General features: G+C 46.0%; 1 protein-coding gene across 3 annotated transcripts in view; it reads right to left on the minus strand.

Moving 5' to 3' along the window:
- Positions 1 to 23,111, minus strand: part of LOC125465656 (dedicator of cytokinesis protein 7-like) — a 198,306-nt gene that overhangs the window by 63,988 nt on the left and 111,207 nt on the right. For all 3 annotated transcript variants that reach the window (XM_059638417.1, XM_059638418.1, XM_059638416.1), the window contains exons 19-25: positions 21,278 to 21,364; positions 14,336 to 14,537; positions 11,154 to 11,291; positions 8,467 to 8,633; positions 6,231 to 6,326; positions 2,976 to 3,107; positions 95 to 208 (exon numbers count right to left, since the gene is read on the minus strand). In XM_059638417.1, coding sequence (XP_059494400.1) covers positions 95 to 208; positions 2,976 to 3,107; positions 6,231 to 6,326; positions 8,467 to 8,633; positions 11,154 to 11,291; positions 14,336 to 14,537; positions 21,278 to 21,364 — 936 coding nt within the window. The remainder of the gene's footprint in view (positions 1 to 94; positions 209 to 2,975; positions 3,108 to 6,230; positions 6,327 to 8,466; positions 8,634 to 11,153; positions 11,292 to 14,335; positions 14,538 to 21,277; positions 21,365 to 23,111) is intronic.

Here is a 23,111-nt window from a genome sequence, read left to right on the forward strand (position 1 = left end):
CATCATTCCTGCATGGTTCTGTTGATTCTGGAGATAGTTCTGATAATGAGCTGCTGGATTAAAGAACGGCTTAATTTAGCCTCCACACTGTTACCTCTTTGTGGTGGTGACCAATCAGACGAAGAACAAAGCCTCTGTCCATGAGGGATAGCAGGTCATTCAGGAAGAACCCAAGGCTCAGGTTTGTCATTTCTGTGATTTCAGCATCCTAGAGAAATATAAAGTCACAGCAGTCATCTTCAAATATTCTTCTCCACATGCTGTAACAGTTTCTAAGAAAGGAAAATCCTACAGAATAAGACACCTCTTTCCCTCGCCAACCCAATGATCCTGATTCTTCATACAACTGACTGTGACATTCACCATTTCATAGGAATCACTATACCTCCTTTACACTAGGGTTCTCACAGAATGCAAACTCAAAATAAATAAGTCACAAACATAACATCCATAAAACGCAAACCGCCATCAGTACCATCTAGAGTATCAGCAGAAACAGAGGGGAGGTATAGGTCAATGCAAATGGAATTATAATGTCACAGGAGAAGCAAAAATGAACCACAATTAGACATCTGCAAAATGTCAATTTTACATTAGTATCCAGTTTGTAGTGTCTTGAGAGGCTGATAAAGTGAACAGCTGTTTCTGCCACATTCGACCCTTTCATTTTCCTCACTAACTCCCTTGTTAGGGCGCCTTAGTACCTGCTATGATGGTCTTCATTGCTGTGCAAAGTGTCGACTGAATCCTGGAGGTGATGACTCCTATTCTAAGTGAAAAAAACAACAGGTTTTGTTCCTCACCTGTTATTACCAGCATCTCTGAGGTACCACACCAGCGGTTATATATTTTTTTCAATTTAACCTGTTCTTCTAATCAATCATTTGGAAATGTTGCTACACACCTTTGGAGCAGGTAGAATTTGAACCTGGGCCTCCTGGTCCAGAAGGAAGGTGACTATTACTGCAGCATAAGAGCACCCCCAACTTTTGCTTTAATAAGAATGCAAAATTTGATACTCCTGGAGGTTCATTATTCTGCATCTATGGTGTCATTCAAAGTGTTTTAATGTTCCCACAAACCAACCAATAAAAAGTCAGGGAAGCAAAGAATCGAGAGGGTAACTAAATTAAATTATGCACATCAAATTGCTCTCTTAACTCAATCAGGAAATTCAGCTCTATAGGATGAAGTGAACTAGTGCAGCATGTAAAATGCAGGGTCAAAGGTACAGGAGGTCACTGCTTCCTCACTGAGATTGTTATAATCCTGAACCTGACAAATTTGGCAAGAGAACAGTAACTGAGACTTTTACAGTAAGCAATGAGCCACACCAGTGGGCTTATTAAGTAAAGTCACAAAATTCCACCATTTTGAACAAGGAATAAACTTTACCATACAATGCTAGAACAGTAGAACAATCTACATTACATGTACAACTAACATTCGAAGCTAACAAGTGGTAAATATGGGTAATAGACTATGATTGAATGCTCCATAACTCACATCAACTAGCTAATGTAATCAGACAGATTCCACAGATTCCTCAGCATTTATCCTAAGATAATAACAGCACAGTGGGTCATCAATTCTCTTTAAACTTCACAAGAGATCACAGTCCTTCATTTTTGTTGGTTGCTTCTTGAAACTCCCTCTCATAAGCCACTCAATTACTACATTAGGTGAGGTGAGAGTAACAGCCCTTGATATCAAGGCTGCGTTCGATCAAATGTGGCATCAAGGAGTCCTAGCAAAACTGGAATCAATCAGTATTGGGGAGCACACTCTCCACTGGTTGGCGTCATATCTGGTATACAGGAAGATGGTTGTGGTTGTTAGAGGTCAGTCGTCTCTGCTCCTTGACATCGATGCTGGAGTTCCTCAGGGTAGCATCTTAGGCCCAACCATCTTCAGCTGCTTCATCAATGACTTTCCCTCCATCATAAGGTCAGAACTGAGGATTTTTGCTAATGAGATGTTTAGCATTATTCACAATTCCTCAGATACAAACGTAGTCCATGGTCATATGCAACAAGATCTCGACAATGTCCAGGCTTGGGCTGACAAATGGCAGATAATATTTGAGCCACAAATGACAGATAATGAAGTTCTCCAATAAGAGACAAATTAACCACCACCCCTTGACATTCAATGGTGTTACGATTACAGAATCCCCCAATATCAACGTCCTTGATTGGGATTACCAATGAACTCAACTGCATTTGCCTCATGAGCACAGTGACTGCAAAATCAAGTCAGAAACTAGGAGCACTGCACCAAGTAAACTCAACTCCTGACTCTCATCATCTACAAGGCACAAGTCAGGAGTGTGATGGAATACTCCCTACTCACCTGGCTGGGGCTCCAACAAAACTCAAGAAGCTGGACAGCATCTCGGACAAAGCAGCCCATTTGATTGGAAACACATTCGTTAGCATCCACTCCTGTTGCTCAGTAGCAGCAGTGTGTGCTATCAAAAGATGCACTGCAGAAATTCACCAAAATCCTTAGACTGCATCTTCCAAACCCATAACCACTTCCACTTAGAAGGACAAATACAGAAAATACATGGGAACACAAATTGTAAGTTCCCCTCCAAGCCACTCACATCCTGATTTGGAAATATATTACTGTTCCTTCAGTGTCGCTGGGTTGATTTATACACAAGTTGATTAAGTCAGAACACAACACAGGATAATGTAATCAAGTCTTTTTGTAAGCACAGGAAAGTACAGGAAACTTGTTCATGTGTTGACTCTAAATTACATTCTTGCGGTGATCGCATTTGTAAATACAAGGCTTTATAAATTGGAGACCCCCTGCATCATGAAGGGTGCACTGTCACCAAATGCCAGGAATAGATTTCATCACCAGATTAAATTGGACTTGGCCCAGTATGTGTACCATTATAAAGTGCAGAATTTCAGAGAGGTTAACTCATTCAGTCAGAGCTCAGTCCATCAGCTCCCACCTACCTGATTTTTTACATACTCTGTACCAATGTTGACCATCGTGTAGACAATGCCACGGTAACTCTCGGAGAACCGTTGTTTCGGAGGACATTTCCAGCGGTCCATGTCGGAGAGATACTGGCTCATACTTTTAACCTGAAAGGAAATAGACAAGGAAGGAGACTGAGTTCTCATGGGCAGTGCAGTTAATCTGAAATAAAACCAGAAAACGTTCAAAATACACAACAGCACCTTTACACTAGGAAGAAGAGGTACTTTAATCATTTGAGTGCTCACTGTCTGGTTAATGAACTTCACCCAAAGCATGAAATTGTAAGAACTAAGAGCAGAGATAGGGCATTAAGCCCATCAAGCCTGCTCTGCCATTTAAGGCTAGCTCTACCACCTGCTCCCCTTCACTCAGGCATCAGTTTAGTGAACCTTCTCTGAACTTCTTCCAGTGCAAGGGGGTCATTATTAAACAAGGAGACCAAAACTGTACAGAACACTCTCTTGTTGCCTCACCAAAACCCTGTACTGTTGGAGCAAGACTATTCTACTTTAATACTCCTATTTTCCTTGCAATAAATACCAACATTCCATTTGCCTTCCCAATCACTTGCTGTACCTGCACCCTGACATCCTGCGGTTCTTAACTAAAACTGATTACGTACCCGACAGATGCTGATGGAGATGGTCTGTTATTTCTCAGAAGTAAACATTAGTCACACATCTGTATGAAGAGGGAAAGTGCAACTGCTTCTCACTGCAGACGTCATGTTTATTGCCAGTTGTTAATACACTGCAGCTTACAAGCAATAATGTGAGGGAGCCTGGTTCCCATGAAAACACTGTTTTGATTTAAGAATTCAGAATTTGGCGAATGCTGTTTGAATTTCTGCTGCAGACCTTTCTACACAGGGTCTTGACCTCTTCAAGGCCACAAAATCCTAACTCCAGAGTGTTGGACAGTGATCTATGTGTGTTATCTGCCCAGGACAGTTTGCGATTCCTGTCAGAGTACAGTAAAATTCCATCACTTTTAATTAACTCAGGCACCCCAGTGCTTTGGGAGAAATTGTATCAGTGATAATGGGAACTGCAGATGCTGGAGAATCCAGGATAATGAAATGTGAGGCTGGATGAACACAGCAGGCCCAGCAGCATCTCAGGAGCACAAAAGCTGACGTTTCGGGCCGAGACCCTTCTTCAGAGAGGGGGCTGGGGTGAGGGTTCTGGAATAAATAGGGAGAGGGGGAGGCGGACCGAAGATGGGGAGAAAAGAAGATAGGTGGAGAGGAGAGTATAGGTGGGGAGGTAGGGAGGGGATAGGTCAGTCCAGGGAAGACAGACAGGTCAAGGAGGTGGGATGAGGTTAGTAGGTAGGAGATGGAGGTGCGGCTTGGGTTGGAAGGAAGGGATGGGTGAGAGGAATTATTATTAATTATTAATACAGGGTCAACCAACAATGAATACTCCTGTTTCTGCCTTAACACTGGCAGGTTTCAGAGTGACTCATAATGTACAGGCAGGTCCATAGCTATGAGATTTAAATGAGGCCCTGTTCCTCAGATTTTGGGAGCCATTTGAATCCAATGACTGAAAGGCAGACTTTCCCAGGAATTGGAAAGTCTGGCAACTACAGGAACCCTCCTTCAACAATATCCCTCCCGCCCTACAATCAATTCTTCCTTCCTCACTGCCAGTATCAAAGTCCTGATACCATTCCTTTATCTCCTTCGATCAATGGGGTTCCTGCACAGCAATTTCCAGGGCAGCACCGTGGCTCAGTGGTTAGCACTGCAGCCTCACAGCACCAGGGACTTGGGTTCGATTCCAGCCTCGGGTGACTGTCTGTGTGGAGTTCACACATTCTCCCCATGTCTGTGTGGGTTTCCTCCCACAGTCCAAAGATGTGCAGGCTAGTTGGATCAGCCATGCTAAATTACCCATAGTGTTCAGGAGTGTGTGGGTTATAGGGGGATGGATCTGGGTGGGATACTCCAAGGGGTGGTGTGGACTTGTTGGGCTGAAAGGCCTGTTTCCACACTGTAGGGAATCTAATCTTTCTACCACTGTCTTTTCCAAGTAACTGGACAGCTTGTAGATTTTTAAAATCCTAAAGAAGTCATACATTTAGTGGGAGTTCTGTATTTCTGGGTTTCGAAATGCAGACATGGTCTCATCAAGGTTCAATTCAACTCAAGTATCACAGCCCTAATTTTGTACCCCAGCCTCTTGGAATTAAAAGCTAAAAAAAACTTAGCTTTTGATTTTTTGATATACCTGTGTCCAAATTCTTAGTGATCCATGGACTTGTGTATCTAAATCTTGGGTTTCTACTTCCTAGCCTCTCCCCATTAAGAAAATATTCCAGTTTGTTATACACTTCTCGACATTGAACTCTGTAGCCTTCAAGGTCCACATCTAAGCTTCAGGCCTTTAAATTGCCGACAGGAACAAGGATTTACTTCCTCAGATGCAAAAGTTGGTGCCAAGGCAAAAGAAATGACTTGGTTAGTGCTATGAATACCAAGAAAAATCATACCAACAAAACATCAACAGGGATATCTTCTCCCAATATCCTCATCCATGGAAATGAAGCCATAAAACCTAAATTACTGCTGATAGCTGGCTCAATCCATGTGAGGTGCCCCAGGTGCTTAAGAAACAGCATCACTATTGAGTAGTATATGTCACTGAAATCCAAAAGATATCTTCATTGCCACACACAAAGTTTTTGGATTCCATGGAATAGCCCAATGGCTATTAAGCTCCTAAAAAAACAAATGGAGTTAAGAGAATAAAGATGTTTAAAATTGTGAAGGGTTAGAAGAAGAAGCTTTCTCACTATCAGATATGAAGAACATAACTGGTTCAGGGGGAAGGCAGGGAGAATTTTTCTCAAACTCAGTGGGATGTACTGATCCAGATTCCACTGCCTGAAAGTGTGACTCCACAGTGATTTTCAAATGGAGTATACTTAACAAAGAAAAAGCAAAATGCTGGAAAAAAGGGAATGAGAGAGGGAGTGGAGCTTATTGAGTAACTCAAAGAGCTGGCATAAGCATCATGCAGTAAATAGCTACCTTTTACAATATATGGTTGTATGATTTTATAATTCCATGCTTTGAAAAAAATTGCTTCTCACACTCAAGTACAAATAATTTCAAATTAATCTTCTCAAGTAAAACACATTAGGTAAGCAAGATACAAAAGTGAAATTCTCTTCTTGGTTTGACAGACTCTATCAAGGAGGTCTCAATTGTACCAACTCACCAACAGTTCAAAGAAAAACCACAGATGCCTGTAAACTTGATCTCTCACTTGTCCATTGGTTAACACAATGCAATAGGCCAACTCTTCATGGAATAACTGCAGAAAAAATAAATATTGGAAATAATGAAACACAGAAATAATTCATTTTTTGGGGAAGTGAGAATTGGTGTGTGTGAGGGGGAGCTTAAGGACCACAGTGTTGAGAATGATAGAGGAACACAGGCTCAGACAAAGAATAGTAGGAGATGCACACACTCGACTCTACATTTCTCCAAGTGTTCCAGCTAGAGCTGGAAGTAGCTGCCATTGCCCTACATCCTTTAACACCTTTAGTTAACAAAAATATATCAATTTCAGATTTAAAAGTAATACACAACACACTATTTTCTGCAGTTTGCATAACCAAACTCCAAACACTGGTTAGGAGTGGCATTGAGAAACTTGAAATTGGGGCTTTCTATGGAGTCATCCAAGTTATTACTAAATTGTGAGAATTAAGGCCACAACACAGAGCCATGAGTTATATCCTCCAGGCTGCAGACTTTGCTTAGAATCTGTGTTTCTGTCTCTCCAACTGTCTGTTCAATTAAGTTCCCATTTGTTCCACCAATGCTGCCCCATAGACATTTGGTGTTATTAGAAACCATTTAACTATCTCTCTTACTGGGTTCAAATTCCTTCATTCTCATGGATTGGGTCAAGGCGACCATTTTGCACCTTTAACAATGCAGCTTTGTGTCAGATCAGAGGCTTCCTTTCTGCTAAAGCCTAGGTTTTGTCAACGTGCTACCAATTAAAACCCTGGCAAAGACGTTCCCACATTTTGGCTACAATTTTAAGAAAAGCTACAGAAGTTGGGGCACTGAGAATCAAATACCATAGAGCCCCATGCACAGCTGGCTTACATTGGCAGAGGTTTACTATGAGGCGATAAGACATAGGAGCAGAAGTAAGCCATTCAGCCCATCGAGTCTGCTCTACCATTAAATATAATCATGGCTGATTTGATTTCCTCTCTTTTCCCATTAACCCTTGAAATCCTTACAGGCCTGAAAATCTATCTCAACCCTGAATACATCCTCCTTATCCTCCTCCTCTTGAATGTTTAATTATTCTGAAATTACAAACTCTGGTCCCAGACTCTCCCACAACCTTTCCACATCTACCCTGTCAAGTCCACTACTTAGTGTTTTGTATGTTTCAATAAGATCACCTCTCATTCTTCCATTTCCAACAGTACAAGCCCAAACAATTCTACCTTTCCTCATAAGATAGCCCCTCCCTACCTGGATCAGCCTCATGAGCCTCTCTGGACTGCCTCCAATACCAGTTTATCTTTCCTCAAATAAGGGGCCCAAAACTGTTCACAATATTCCAGTGGTGGGCTCACTTTGTGCCTTGTAAGTTTTAGTAAAACCACCCTACTTTTATGCTCTACTTCCTTTGAAATAAAGGCCAACAATCTTTCTGGGTATTGTTGCAGCCTTCCCTGTTACCCACAGAACTTGGATACTGGCATTTTGTGATTCATGGACAAGGATTCCCAAATCCCTGTGTTCTGTACCTTTCAGTTGTCTTTCTCCATTTCAATAATATCCAGCTCCTCTACAAAGTGCATGACCTTACATTTTCCCGAACTTTACTACATCTGCCAATTGGTAAATCTGTCCGTATTCATTTGAAGACTTTGTGTCATTCTCACCACGTGCCTTTCCACCTATTTTTGTGCCATCCGCAAACTTGGTGAGAGTACAATTCACTTTCTTCACCCAAGTCATTAATTGTGGCCCCAGCATCAATCCCTGTGGCACTCCACTCGTTACTGTTTACCATTTTGAAAATGTCACCTCTATCCCAAGTCTCTGTTCAGATGCTAGTTTTTTTTGTGATGCATGGATGAGGACTCCCAAACCCCTCTGTTCCATAGCTTTCTGCAGTCTTTCACCTTTTAAAATAATATTCATCTATACTTCCTGCCAAAATGCCTAACCTCATATTTTCCAAATCACTGGCCATTTCAGGGCAACCAAGGAAATTCAGGGATTACAACATCATCTGCAACTATGCCCTGGTGTGTATTGTGTTATGTTTCCAAAGTGTCTGAGGCTACTCAAAGGACTTAATCCATCTAAATGTCATCAAGGAATAAATGTGTTATTTCAAAATAAAAGCTGCATTCATGACTTATTTGAAGCTTTTCAAATCAATCTGCTAAATGTACAAGCATTGGCCTAACCTTTGAGTGTTTCTGACTGCCTCCTCTGTCTTCTGGCAGCATGGGTTTAGATGATTGGATTGCAGGGTCACTGGTGCTGCGCAGTCGTATCCTCCGTAACGCAGCTGTTGCCTCTGGCTTGAGTGTGGCATATTTCTCCGACTCTGAGGCTGTGATCTCATGGAGAGCTAAAAATGAATGGAAGGAAGACGGAGTAGATTGACATGGTGGTCCTTTCGGCAAAAAGGAAATAACTGACATGAATTTCAAAGTGATCGCCTCATCATTTCCTGCAAGATTGACACTTCTCTAATATTTAAACTTCATATCTGATTCCTCGATGTAATTAAGTAACCAAAAGTAAATCAATATTTTGTTGTCAACTTCAGAACTCTGAAGTGAAGAAGGGTCCCGACTTGAAACGTTGACATTCCTGTTCCTCTGATGTTGCCTGACCTGCTGTGTTCCTCCAGCTCCACACTGTGTTGTCTCTGACTCCAGCATCTGTAGTTCTTGCAATCTCTGAGTGACTTATAAACCATTATTCTATGCCATTTATGGGCAGCACCACTTTGCCAGCCTGGGATCATTTAAAGGAATCACCATGCTATCAAGTCAAGGAAAACTTTCTTCCCCAAAGAGGAAAGAAATCCTGGAATTGTCAACTGCAGCCCTTCCCAAACCTCCTCTAAATGTCACTGAGGTTAGCCCAGTTAAAATAATGTCAAAACTGATGTGATAGATTTTTGTTAGTGGGGATATTATTGATGCAGAACCAAGGCAGTTTAACTGGAGCTAACACCAACCATGATATAATTGAACAGCAAAAGGGGCTGAACAGCCTAAGTGATAAATTGCCACATAAAAGGTTATTACCAAGATAGGAGCTCAATGTATTGAGGGTAATATATTGGCGTGGATTAAGAATTAGTTAACACTCTTTTGTCAGAGAGTCGGAATTAATGGGCCATTTTCAGTTTGGAAAGAGGTAACTAGTGGAATGCCACAAGGATCAGTGCTAAGGCCTCAATTATTTACCATCTTTATTAATGATTTGGAGGCAGCAGCGGAGTGAAATGCATCCCAAATTACTGACAATATAAAAATAGGTGGGAGAACGTGTTGTAATGAGGACTTAAGAATCTGCAAGGGGTAAAGATGGGCTGAATGAATAAGCAAAAAAAGGCAAATGGAATTTAATGTGTGGAAAGTCAGATCGTGCACTTTCATAGGAAGATTCAAATGGCAGACTATGATTTAAATGGAGAGAGATAAAAAAAAACAGCAACACAGAGGGATTTGGGTAACAAAAGTTAGCATGCAGGTGCAGCAAGTAATTAAGGCAGCAAATGAAAATTTGGCCCTCATTTCTAGGAGCTTGGGGGCTTAAAATAGGGAAATCCGGTTAAAATATACACAGTGTTGGAGAGGCTGCACTGCGTACAGTTTTGGTACCCCATTGAGAAAAGGATGTATTGGCATTGAAGGCTGATCAAGAGATTCATGACACTGTTCTGTGGGATGGACATGTTGATTTTTTAAAAATGGCTGAATAGATTAGGCCCTTAGTAGTCAGAGTTTAGAACAATGATTGGTGATCTTCGAGTGACATACAAGATTCTGAGCAGGATTGGCAGGGAATATGTTGAGAAGATGTTTCCCCTAGTTGGGGGATCTCAAAACAAGGGAGATAGTTGCAGAATAAGGAGACTGTCACTTAAAATTGAGATGTGAAGGAACATTTTCCCCATATCTGTGGGGGCTTCCAGCGGGTGCTCTGGTTTCATTCCACAGTCCAAAGATGTGCAGGTTAGTTGGACTAGCCGTGTTAAATCGCAAATAGTGACCAGGAATGTACAATGTAGGTGGATTAGCCATAGGAAATGCAGGGTTACAGGGGCAGGGTTGTTGGTATGGGTTTGGATGAGATGCTATTTGGACGGCTGTGTGGGCTTGAAGGGCCTGCTTCCACACTGTAAAAATTCTATGATTCTTCTCCCAGAGGATAGTGAATGTCTGGAACTTTCTATCTCGGAGAGTTGTACAGATTAGGTCATTAAAAGTAGGTGGATGTACATGGATTTTTGAAACATTGGGAGTTGAGTATTATGATGAGCTGATAAGAAGGGCGACTTGACCTGGGGTCAGAGCAGCCAGGATTGTGTTGAATGGTAGGGCTGGCTTGAGGAGTTGAATGGCCTACTTCTCTTATTTCTTACATTTTCCTGTTCCAAATTTCCCTGTACAAATCCAGGTTATGGATCAAAAGGACTACCTAAAGAATATTTTATTGATGAAAAGTGAGGGAGAGGACACAAACCCTACAAATGTAAATGCAAAATAGAAGCAGTAGTAGGCAATTGGATTCCTTGAGCTTGCTTAACCATTCAAAACAATGATGATTATCCAGTTATGGACTCAACTCCACTCTCTTGCCTGCCACCAACAACCTGTGCCTTCCTTGTTCATGAAGAATCTCGCTCTTAAATATTCAATGACTTAGTCTCCAGTGCTCCCTGGACAAGAGTTACACAGACTGACACCTCTAGAAGAAAACATTTCTCTTTATCCTCAGTCTGAAATAAGAGATACACATCTGTAAAACTGTGTTCCTTAGTTCTAGTTTCTCCCAAAAGGGAAAACACCTATTCAGCAAACATTTCCTTCAAAAGAACACATGATAGCTTGCAGATAACTGTACCCAGTACCTGGCATATTGAACATGTAGTGAACATACGAAGCTAGATAATGACTTCGGCCTAATGCGTCTTTCTTCACCTCTTCACTATTTTGCAGACGATCCACAATTGCAACCAGCACATCAAAAACTTCCTTGCTGACATGAGCTGTGAGTAACAGAAGCAAAAGAAAAACAAAACATGGACAATTGGTCATAATTAGATTATTTCTGCAGTATTGATATATCGACCACACCAAACACGGCACCCAACTCATCTAGCACAACTCCCATCTCAACACATGACTTGACTAACCCCATTAGCCACCCTGGGCATCTACAATGCTGAGGATGTACAATACCTGAGCAACAAATCTTCTCAAAAACATTAAACTGGGGATGGTGTCAGGAACAGTGACTTCAGTTATTAGGTGAGATTAGAAAAATTAAGATTGTTTTCCTTGGAATAGAAAAGGGTAAGATCATACCTACTGGAAGTTTTGACAGTGTAAGGAGGGAGAAGATTCCCTCTGGTGAGTGGAACCAAGATTTAAAATAACTGATTAATGATCCAAAAGAGAGTCGAGCAGAAATATTTTCAATCACAGAGCTATCAGGAGTTGGAATATGCTGCTGAAAATGTAGTGAAACTGATTCCAAAATCACGTTACTATGGATTGTACTTCAAGATGTGCAACTTACAAATCTACAGACAAAACTTAGAGGTGCTGAATATAATTGCTCTTTGAAAGAGCAAACACAGACAGAACAGGCCCCTTTATTCTTATCCTTAACCTCTACCTCAATGCTAATATGCTCTCTCTCGAGTTTATTGTCCTCTTATTCTCATGCTTTATATGAACTCCTCTCTACACATTCACAGCCATATTTTTAGCCATACTATTTCATGTGGCTTGCCTACTCTCATTATTGCAGATAACTATCTCTGATCGTTTCCTTCATTTTACATCCCACATCCCTTCCTAGCCCAATTTCTATGTCCACATGCAGAGAAAAAAAACAATACTCGCCCCACTAGTCACATTAAACTGTGCTTTCAAATTTTCTGCTCAGTTCTCGTTCCAGTTCCCCTAAGGCCAAGGCATACTTGGCAGGCAATGTAGTAGACAACTGGTAGAGCATTCATCACCACTTCCGACACGGCCAGAGTCATATTCATTCTCCTCTGCCAAACCTGCTCCGAATTCAGGATTATCCCTGGTTACATAGATAAACCCACCTTCTCTTCGCCATTCTCTCGTTCACTCCATGTTCCAGTGAACAGCCTGACATCAGGAAGTGGGAGAGGTGGGAAATTCAAAGACACTCCCCTGCCCTTGACTCTGACACCCATTTCCTCGTCCTTTTCCCTGCAACAATCCCAAGACCTGTAATCTACCATCACTCATCTCTGTTCTTGCTGACCCTGAGCCTCTGGTAGATACATTGCTGCTACTGCTCCCAGATGGCATGAGGAGTTGTTGGCCTATGATTGGCCAGCAGCTCGTAAAAGGCAAGATGTCTGTCACTGGGGAGCTCAACTTCTATTTGGGCCCAAGAGGGCCAATTCATGACATCACCCAAAAACTGATTGGGTTGGGGTGGAGTTTACCACCAATTTATCAACAGATCTGCTAGACCCTCCCTGCTCAGTAGGATCCTAGGCAATTCTTCACACAGGTTCTGACCAAGGTTGTATCCAACTGAGGCAGCTCTTCATCCTCTTTGCGTTCGAAGCCCTGCTTTAATGTAAAGTGATAGACTGGATTGAATTTGGAGGCCGTTCCCCTATCCTGATTTTTCTTGTGACCTGATGTATTTTTCACCTCTGTTTTAAAAACCCTCATATAAAAATAATTAGATGTACACTTGCAAAGCCAAGGCATACAGGTCTCGGGAGCAAGAGCTGGAAAATGGGAGTAGAATAGTTAGGTCATTATTTTTAACAGGCATGGATGCTAAGGGCCTTTCTCTGTGCTGTGGATTTCCATGACTCTAGAAGTGATATTTCTGAAGTTTTATCCACGTGGAGCCACAAAGTAGAAAGAGAGATCTGACTGATCGTTCGGCCAAGGGCACTGAACATTCACCTCACCAGCTCCAAAACAGGCTGATTCTAAACTCTGACCCTGATTTAATACCCGACCCTGTAAGGAGCCTAGGCCATAGCTTTCAGACTCTTTATTGAAGGTATGTAATAAAATCACCAATGTCACATTGTAACATTATTATCCGTTCATGTTAAGAATCTTTCCCTGCTTTTCCCTTCAATAATACAGATTGCTGTTTGTGTTGTAGACAGCCCTTACCCTTGTAAAACATGGACTGCTGCAGAAGTTTGTTATCTGGACCATTGGTTAGTTGGCATGCAAACTGAAAAAAACAATTAGGTAACCAATATGTTACCCGCCTCCCAGGAGGTGCTCTTTGCTCACTGTTAGATCTATGTATTTATTAACAGGGAAAACTGCTGCTCAAACAACAGGCACAGCCTGGTTGCTCCAGGCCCATCCCCATTTACATAGATCTCTCCCAACACTCACCCAGGTCAACATTCTCCGGAGAGGGAGAGCAAACAAAGGGATGAATGAAAAGACGCAGGAGGGAGGGAGTGAAGAAAAGTAATGGTGTAAAATTGCAGAAAAGTGGGAAAGAGAGAGGAGGTTTGGGACGTAGATCAACAGAAAGAGGAAGAGTAGAATTGGAAAACAGGAAGTAATGGGAGGCTAGGATAGGGCACAAAGGGATTTGGAAAGAAAACAAAGGCTGAATATAAAAACAGAAGTGGCTGGATAGGCTCAGCAGGTCTGGCAGCATCTCTGAAGAGAAATCAGAGTTAACGTTTCGGGTCCGGTGACCCTTCCTCAGAGTTCTGAGGGAGAGTCATGGGACCCAAGATGATATCTCTGATTTCTCTTCATGGATGCTGCCAGACCTGCTCAGCTTATCCAGCAACTTCTCTTTTTGTTTTTGATTTACAGCATGTGCAGTTCTTTCAGTTTTTGTTTAGATGCTGAATATATCCTGGAATGACAGAAGCCAGGATTTGAAGGTAAGTTCACCTGTATATTCTGAATTTTCCAACTGTTCAACTGCCTGCCTCATTGAATCATGTTGCCAAGCTGTTGGGCATGGGAAAGCTGCACAGAATGGCCGTTAATTGAAGGCATTAATTTAGCATGTATATATAGTATATGTTCGGGTTTCTTGTACCTCCTTCTGCTCCCATCCTGCAGCTCAAGTGTAACAGTGGCAGCAGTTTATCCAACACCACGTTCAGGAACTGGACCAATTCCTCCAAGCAAACCTGCTTGAGCATGGAGACAGCCTGGCTCAGTGCCTCAGTCTGATGGATTAAAGAGTAATGTTCACTCACAGCTTCACACAGTGAGAAGAATCGCTCCAGGGTCCTTTCCTGCAGCAATGAGCAAAGAACAATGTAATACCGGTGACCAAGAAATCAGATGTAGCAAACACAGGACTAGAGAGACAGCAGATTTCACTTTAGCGAGTTTTGAGAAGATTTGTAGCTCAGGTTGAGGTTCTGGATATGAGTTTGCTCGCTGAGTTGGAAGGTTAGTTTTTCAGACGTTTCGTCACCATTCTAGGTAATATCATCAGTGAGCCTCCGACGAAGCACTGGTGTTATGTCCCACTTTCTATTTATCTGTTTAGGTTTCCTTGGGTTGGTGATGTCATTTCCTGCATTGGTGATGTCATTTCCTGTTCTTTTTCTCAGAGGATGGTAGATTGGCTCCAAATCAATGTGTTTGTTGGTGGAGTTCCAGTTGGAATGCCATGCTTCTAGGAATTCCTGTGCGTGTCTTTGTTTGGCTTGTCCTAGGATGGATGTGTTGTCCCAATCAAAGTGGTGTCCTTCCTCATCTGTATGTAAGGATACGAGTGATAGTGGGTCATGTCATTTTGTGGCTAGTTGATGTTCATGTATCCTGGTGGCTAGCTTTCTAGCAGAAAGCTAGCCACCAGGATACAAGAACATCAACTATCCACAAAACGACATGACCCACTATCACTCGTATCATACAGATGAGGAAGGACACCACTTTGATTGGGACAACTCATTCATCCTAGGACAAGCCAAACAGAGACACGCACGAGAATTCCTAGAAGCATGGCATTCCAACCGTAACTCCATCAACAAACACATTGATTTGGAGCCAATCTACCATCCCCTGAGAAAAATAACAGGAAATGACATCATGCAGGAAATGACATCACCAACCCAAGGAAACCTAACCAGATAAATAGAAAGCGGGACATAACACCAGCGCTTTGTCGGAGGCTCACTGATGATGTTACCTAGAATGATGACAAAACATCTGGGGGCAAACCTTACAGCTCAGTGAACCAGCTTACATCTCGAACACAATAAAGACCCACTCTCTTGTGGACTGAGAGGACGAGAGTGCTGTCTTGGAGGTGAAAGGAGGACGTCGGGTTGGCTGTGCACCCTTGCGACCAGTGGATCTTAATGCTGGCTTCGGCCTAACGCTGGTTCAGGGGAGCAACCAACCTGCAACGATGGCTGTGGCAAGTGCTCGTGCCCCAGGTCAGGGGGTCCGGAATACCATCCGTGTTTCTGTAAAGAAGGTGGATGAAGGTGCACCTGTGGACCGCACCTTCTTCGTGAAGAGGGTCCTGTTGGACTGTTGTGGGTTTGCTGCTGCGGACATTTACTGCCTGCAGGATTTCCCCGGAGGAGGTTTTTACGATGTGACCTTCCGGAGTGCCAAGCTTTGCGAGCGCTTCCTGGAGGTTTTCAAGGAGAAAGGAGGTGAGGGCCCCCTCTCTGTATTGACCGCTGTCCCACTGTTTGTGATGCCAGAACAGAGGAGCCGTATGGTGACTGTACACATGTACAACCCGCATGTGCCAGCAGTTGATGTCCTGACCTTCCTCGGAAGGTATGTGAAGGTGGAAGGTGACCTAACTGACATCATGGACCCCTTTGGCATCTGGACGAGTAAGAGGCAGGTCAAGGTGATGCTGAGGATGGGCGCAGACGGGAATGTCGCACACCCACCGTCCAGCTTCGCGATCGGCGGGAGCAGGGGCTACCTGACCTATGCAGGGCAACCTAAAGTCTGCCATGCCTGTGGTAGGTCAGGTCACATGGCGGCCGACTGCAAAGCCACCATCTGCAGGGAGGAGGGACACCTGGCAAAGGATTGCCCACGAGAGAGAAGCTGCAAACTTTGCGGGGAAGCGGGCCACTTCTATAGGGCATGCCCGCGGCGGGGTACCACCTACGCCCAGGTTGCCGGCAGGGGAAATGCGGGGCCAGCCCCCCCGGAGGAGAGGAAGGCACCAGGGCCCAGCAAGGACCCCACTAATGTGCAGGAGGGCCAGGCCGTGCAGGAGGGCCCAGCCCTGCAGGATGGGCCCGAGGCCAGCAAAGCACCCCTGCAGGCTCCGATCCCCCCCGACAACCCGGAGCCAATGGAGGCGGCGACAGGCGACCCAGGGGAGTGGACTACAGTCCGGAAAGCGAGGAGGAAGGTGCGTTGACGGGCCCAGGAACCGCAACAATCAGGAGGGAAGAGACAGCTACAGGGGGGCTATAAGAGCTCCTCTGACGAGGAGGATTCGGAGAGGGCCCACCCGAAGCAGAAGTTAAAGGTCTCGAGGGGGAAGGAAAGCAGCACCCCGCTTCCAGGTGACGGGAGGCGTCCGGAGGCTCACTCCGACACCCAGTCAAGTGCCGCTGGAGCACTGGAGGGCCCCCCCGAACTTCCAGGCGGGAAGGAGGAAACAGCACGTCCCCAGCCTGATCCGGAGCCGGACCCTCCTGCCTCCGCACCCCTGACGGGGGAATGCCACCCGGAAGGCAGCACAGACGGTTTCCTGAGCCCAGAGAGCGTCCAGCAGTTAGCCCGGGCAATGGGCATGAAGGGACAGATGGAGGGGCTGGACCTTGGACTTGGGGAGGGTACTGCGGTCACTGCCCACAATGGGGGTACGAATTGCGAGCATTAATGTGCGCAGCGTCAAGTCAACCGTGAGATGTGTGTCCACGTTGGCCTACCTGACCACCATCAAGGCGGACCTCCTGTTTCTGCAGGAGTGCGGGATACCGCACCTCGGCAGGTACGGGAAATGGTCGGGCGCCTGGACCTGTGGGCCTTCGATCTGGTCGGGGGGTAACGACTGTCGCTCCTCGGGCCTGGCTATTCTGCTGCGGGGGTGCGACTTCACCATCTCTCAAGTTCAGGAGGTGGTGGGGGGGCGCCTCCTAGTGGCTGACATCACCTACAGGAATGCTCCCCTGAGGCTGATCAACGTGTACGCCCCAGCGGTACGGAGTGAGCGGTTGGCCGTCCTGCAGCGGCTTCCACCCCTGCTGGCTACGTCCAGGCCGGTCATCCTAGGCGGAGACTTCAACTGCATCATCGATGCAGATGGAAGATCCAGCGTGGGGACAGCGGGTGGGGGGATTCAACTGGACGTCACGTCCAGATTCCTGATGGGCACGGTGAAGGACGCCAAGCTGCTCAACGTCTTCAGCACCCCTGCAGACGGAGCGCAGCAGAGGTACACCTGGTCGCGGCCAGACGGGTCTATCCGCTCAAGGATAGACTTCCTGTTTGTGTCACGGACGTTCTCGGTCAGATCCACTGGTGTCGAGCCGGTGTTCTTCTCTGACCACTGCCTCCTGCTGGCCGACTGTCACTTACAGGACGACCAGCCGGCCGGCAAGGGGACGTGGAAGCTCAACACGACTCTGTTGACCCCAGAGAACGTCGAGGAGCTTAAGAGGGAGTACACCGGTTGGAGGACCGTGAAACCCCTCTTTGAGTCTCCAGGCGACTGGTGGGAGACGGTGAAGGAGAACATCAAGAGGTTCTTTGTCCTCAAGGGTGTTCAGAAGGCAAGAGAGAGGTGGGGAAAGCTGTCGCGACTCCAGAAAAGGGTGCAGAACCTGCTCCTTCTGCAGTTGATGGGGGTCGATGTCACGGAGGACCTCCGCGAGGTGAGGGGCCAGCAAGCCTCGCTCTTCGCCGCGGAGGCCTCCAGGATAATCTTCCGGTCCAGGGTCCGCTCTGTGGAGCAGGACGAGACGTGCTCGCGTTTCTTCTTTCAGAAGGTGCACAAAGAGAGCTCTGTGCTTAGCCGGCTGAAGGAGGACAACGGCTCGGTGACGTCGTCTCGGCCCGACGTTTTGAGGATCAGCAGATCCTTCTATGCCGGACTGTACGACACGAAGCCCACGGACAGCACGGCCTCCGAGTCGTTCCTGTCGTCTATCACGGAGGTCTTAGATGACGGCACGAGGGAGTGGCTGGACCGGCCGATATCCCTGGACGAGCTGGCCAGAGCCCTCAAGTCCTTGCAGAGGAATAGGACTCCCGGAAGTGATGGCTTACCGGTCGAGCTGTATTCTGCTCTGTGGGGCCTGGTCGGCCAGGACCTGCTGGAGGTGTACGATAGTGCGCTTCGGGCAGGGGAAATGTGCAAGTCCATGAGGAAGGGCATCATCACCCTCATTTACAAGAGGAAGGGGGAGAGGGAAGAAATTAAGAATTGGCGTCCCATTTCACTTTTGAACGTGGACTACAAAATCCTGGCCAAGGTCATTGCCAACCGGGTCAGGTCTGTCCTGGAGTCGGTGATTCACCCTGACCAAACCTGTGCTGTGCCGGGCAGGAAGATCGCTGAGAGCCTCGCGCTCATCAGGGATACGATCGCCTACGTACAGGACAGGCGGGTGGACACCTGCCTCGTCAGCCTGGACCAGGAGAAGGCCTTCGACAGGGTCTCTCATGCTTACATGAGGGACGTCCTCTCCAAATTGGGGTTCGGGGAGGGCATCCGCAATTGGATCCGGCTGCTCTACGCCAACATCGTTAGCGCAGTCTCGATCAACGGGTGGGAATCAGACAGTTTTCCTGTTAGATCTGGAGTCAGGCAGGGCTGCCCACTCTCTCCTGCCTTGTTCGTGTGCTGTGTGGAGCCCTTCGCCGCCTCCATCAGGAAGGACGTGAGCCTGAAGGGCGTGACTATCCCAGGCAGCGGAGGCCTTCAGGTCAAGACCTCCCTGTACATGGATGATGTCGCCGTCTTCTGCACCGATCGTCGGTTGGTGAGTAGGCTGTTGGACATCTGTGGCCAGTTTGAACTGGCCTCGGGTGCCAAAGTCAATAGGGGTAAGAGCGAGGTCATGTTCTTCGGGAACTGGGACGACCGCTCCTTCATCCCCTTCACCACCAGGACAGACTACCTGCTGGGTGTTTGGTTTGGTGGAGCTGGGGCATGCACTAAGACTTGGGAGGAGCGTATCTCCAAATTTCAGCAGAAGCTGGGCAGGTGGACGCTCCGGTCCCTCTCCATCGCGGGTAAGAACCTGGTTGTCAGGTGCGAGGGGCTTTCGGTACTGTCGTATGTGGCGCAGGCCTGGCCTATTACCTGGACCTGCGCCGCTGCGGTCACCCGGGCCATCTTCCACTTCATTTGGGGGTCGAGGATGGACCGGGTCCGCAGAGATACCATGTACAAAGACCTGGGAAATGGGGGAAAGGGCGTACCGAACGCCACCCTCGCCCTGACGGCTACCTTTGTGTGTGGCTGCATCAAGCTGTGCGTAGATCCTCAGTACGCAAACACCAAGTGTCACTACTTACTGAGGTTCTACCTGTCCCCGGTGTTGCGAAGGATGGGCCTGGCCTCGTTGCCGCGGAACGCTCCGAGTAGTTGGACCGTTCCGTACCACCTGTCCTTCGTGGAGAAATTTTTGAAAGGAAACACCTTTGACCACAAGGCCGTCAGGCAGTGGTCAGCACGTAGTATCCTCGAGACCCTTCGGGAAAAGGAGAGGGTGGATCCCGTCGTGTGGTTCCCCACGCAGACTGCCAAAGTCGTTTGGCAGAATGCCTCATCGCCAGAACTTTCAAACAAGCACAAGGACATTGCTTGGCTGGCGGTGAGAGGGGCTCTGCCAGTGAGATCCTTTATGCATGCCCGGAATCTCTGCACCACCGCACGCTGCCCTCGAGGTGGCTGCGGGGCGGGAGGAGACTGTTGATCACCTCCTTCTGGAGTGTGCCTATGCGCAGGAGGTCTGGAGGGGGATGCAGTGGTATTTGTCGAGGTTCGTCCCGAGCAGCTCCGTGACGCGGGACTCCGTGCTCTACGGGCTGTTTCCGGGGACGCACACCGAGACCAACATCAACTGCGCCTGGAGGACCATCAATGCGGTGAAAGACGCTCTTTGGTCTGCCCGCAACTTGCTGGTCTGCCAGCTGAAAGAACTGACCCCGACCGAGTGTTGCAGACTGGCGCACTCCAAGGTCCAGGGCTACGTGCTGAGGGACGCGCTAAAGCTTGGGGCAGCCGCCGCCAAGGCGCGGTGGGGAAAGACCACCGTATGAGCCCCCTCGTCCAGAAAAGGGAAAAGAATCCTATCTGGTAACTGGGCCCAGCTGGCGCCTTCCCCAACTGGTCAGGGGGCCAACTGGGACTGTGCGGGGTGACGACTGCCGGGGCGGTTTCTTTGCTTTGTTTTTTTTTTCTCTGTTTTGTTTTTTTTTTCCCTTTAGTTGGTGTACGTACCCCCGGGTAACCTGGAGTGGCTTGCATGACTGGGTAGGTGTATAAATGTTTTATTTTTTTGTACATTCTATGAATAAAATATATATTTTTTCAAATAAAAAAAAAGGTGATGAAACGTCTGAAAACTAACCTTCCAGCTCAGCGAGCAAACTCACATCCAGATTTCACTTTTGCAGATCTTTCTTCTGAATAACTTCACACAAAATTAAAAGAAACTCATAAAGAGAAATTTGAATGCTATATCTGATATCTGACTGGAACGCAGAATGAAAACAGTCCCTTGTGCCTGATCAACCATTCAGTAATTAGAATTAAAACTAGATTTTATTGTCACGTGTAGTCAAGCACAGGTTTACAGGAGCACAGTGAAAAGTGTACAAAGTCATCATTCCCAGCGTACGTAGGTACCCAGGTACAAAATCTTAGGTATAAAGCAGAAAAATGAAGAACTACAATAGACGCAGTTGAATTGAAGTCTGTGCTTCATTGGCATAGCAAAGGGCAGTCAGCCAGCATTGATATTCACTGCTCTGCCATCCCAAAATTGCAACCAAACTGGCCATCCCTGATAGTCATAAACTCATTCACCTGTGTATGCACTGTTGAAACTGGTCGTAACTCCAATCTAAAGCCTGCCTTCCGATTATCCAACCACTTCAGGCCAGGCAGTGAGCTCTGAAATAAAGACCAGGGGAAGTTATTCAAACAGTTACCCCAGGGTTCCCTGCTGAACATGATGCCTGGCTAAGACACCCAATTCACTTTGTTCAGAATCACAGTGTCTGAATCACTGAGCAACTCTGCACAGAATGGCAGCACATACCAAGACACTGTTCAACTTTCCAACCCCGCACTGTAGTCCAGCTGAGAGCTGACACCACGTTCGATGTGGAACAAAATTAATCGTGGAAGAAAATTCCTCTCATTGTCAGGAACGGGGGATCTGTGTACCATCTGTCCAGGGAGAGTCTGTGAGACAATATCCTTCCAGAACAAAGGAACAGAACGTATAAAATGCAGACAAAATCATTGTGGTGAACAAGGCTATTCTGTCCATTGCACCCGGGCTGTAGGAAAGCTTTACTTTTGCCAATCGTAACTATGAACTGCAGTCATGTGGTGGCCAATATCAAATGTAAAATATTCAGCTAAACATTGCGCCCTTTGATCTTTCACATGACAGCAGCATCATGGTCTATTCCAAAACAGTAACTGTTGCATAGAGCTGAAGAGGAGGTAATAAGATTAATATTTAAATATAAGACAACAAATTAAACTGTGTGCCAAGCATACCAAAAGCTTGTCGAAACTTGACACAAATTAATAGATATTTGCTGAGTAGTTTGTTTGTGGGCTCATGAACCCTCTCACCATAAGACCTGAATTTTCAGTCGAAATACCAGTGTGACGATTAGCTTCCAAAGATTTGTATTATTCAAACTCTTTCCCCATGCGCAGACTGCAGAGAAGCAAACAGTAGCTGCTGGCTCATCACCAAAACACAGTAACTGCAAGGTCAGGCAATCAGTTGCACCTAATGAGCATGTTTCATTGAACAAGCAAAGGGTGCTGTGTTTGGTCACGTCTTCCATTGTGAATTCCTGGCATTCCCAGTGTGTTGCTGAGATACTGTGAGGAATGCTATTGGGAAGGGAGAACGCCAGGCAGAGCAGTCATCAGTGATGACTTTGTGCCAAGTGTGAGGTTAGGACGTTTCCTCTAACAGAGGTTGAATGATGAATAAAGCGAGGGACAAAGTGATGTCGGGGGAAATCGTCAATTTTCAAATCATTTTTGAGATGGAAATATGGTAGTCCATGGTGGAGTGGAGAAACTGGTCAGGTCCTGGGTGCCAATTAGTTATCTGAAATGGGATGACACATTTCAATCTCATATTGACATATGTCAATCTCTTGTAAGGGAGAGAAGTAATGTTCTGTGGGCATTATTAATTGGTTGTGAGTATCTTTGATGCCAAATGGTCATTGGAGCAAGACACTGCGAGCAGGATGCCCAATGGGGTAATGATGGAGCTGGAAGGAGACAAGTAATTACAGATCAACCATAATGTTTCGGAAAAGGTCACAAGGCAATCATAATCACAGCTTTTTTCAATTAGAAGAGATTGACCAACACTGTAATGATCTGGGTGTGAAGGAAGAATAGGGAGGTTGAGAGATGTGCCAGATCCTGGGAGACCCAGACCAAACTACTTAGAGGAAAATGCACCAAACTGTTCAGTGGTCCTGGGAGAGTGGGTGGGAATTGGGTAAATGGCCAGCGCTAATGTGCAATAGGAGGAGTACGTCCTGCAGGTGGAAGTAGTGACAATGGGGAATACCCTTGAGACCTAACAGCATTGGTCCCCTCAGAAACACAGTGAAAGCAGTAACTCTATGGACTTTAGCTCTAACTTTCCATT

This window comes from Stegostoma tigrinum, chromosome 30 (genome assembly GCF_030684315.1).
Source record: "Stegostoma tigrinum isolate sSteTig4 chromosome 30, sSteTig4.hap1, whole genome shotgun sequence".
Lineage (NCBI taxonomy): Eukaryota > Metazoa > Chordata > Chondrichthyes > Orectolobiformes > Stegostomatidae > Stegostoma > Stegostoma tigrinum.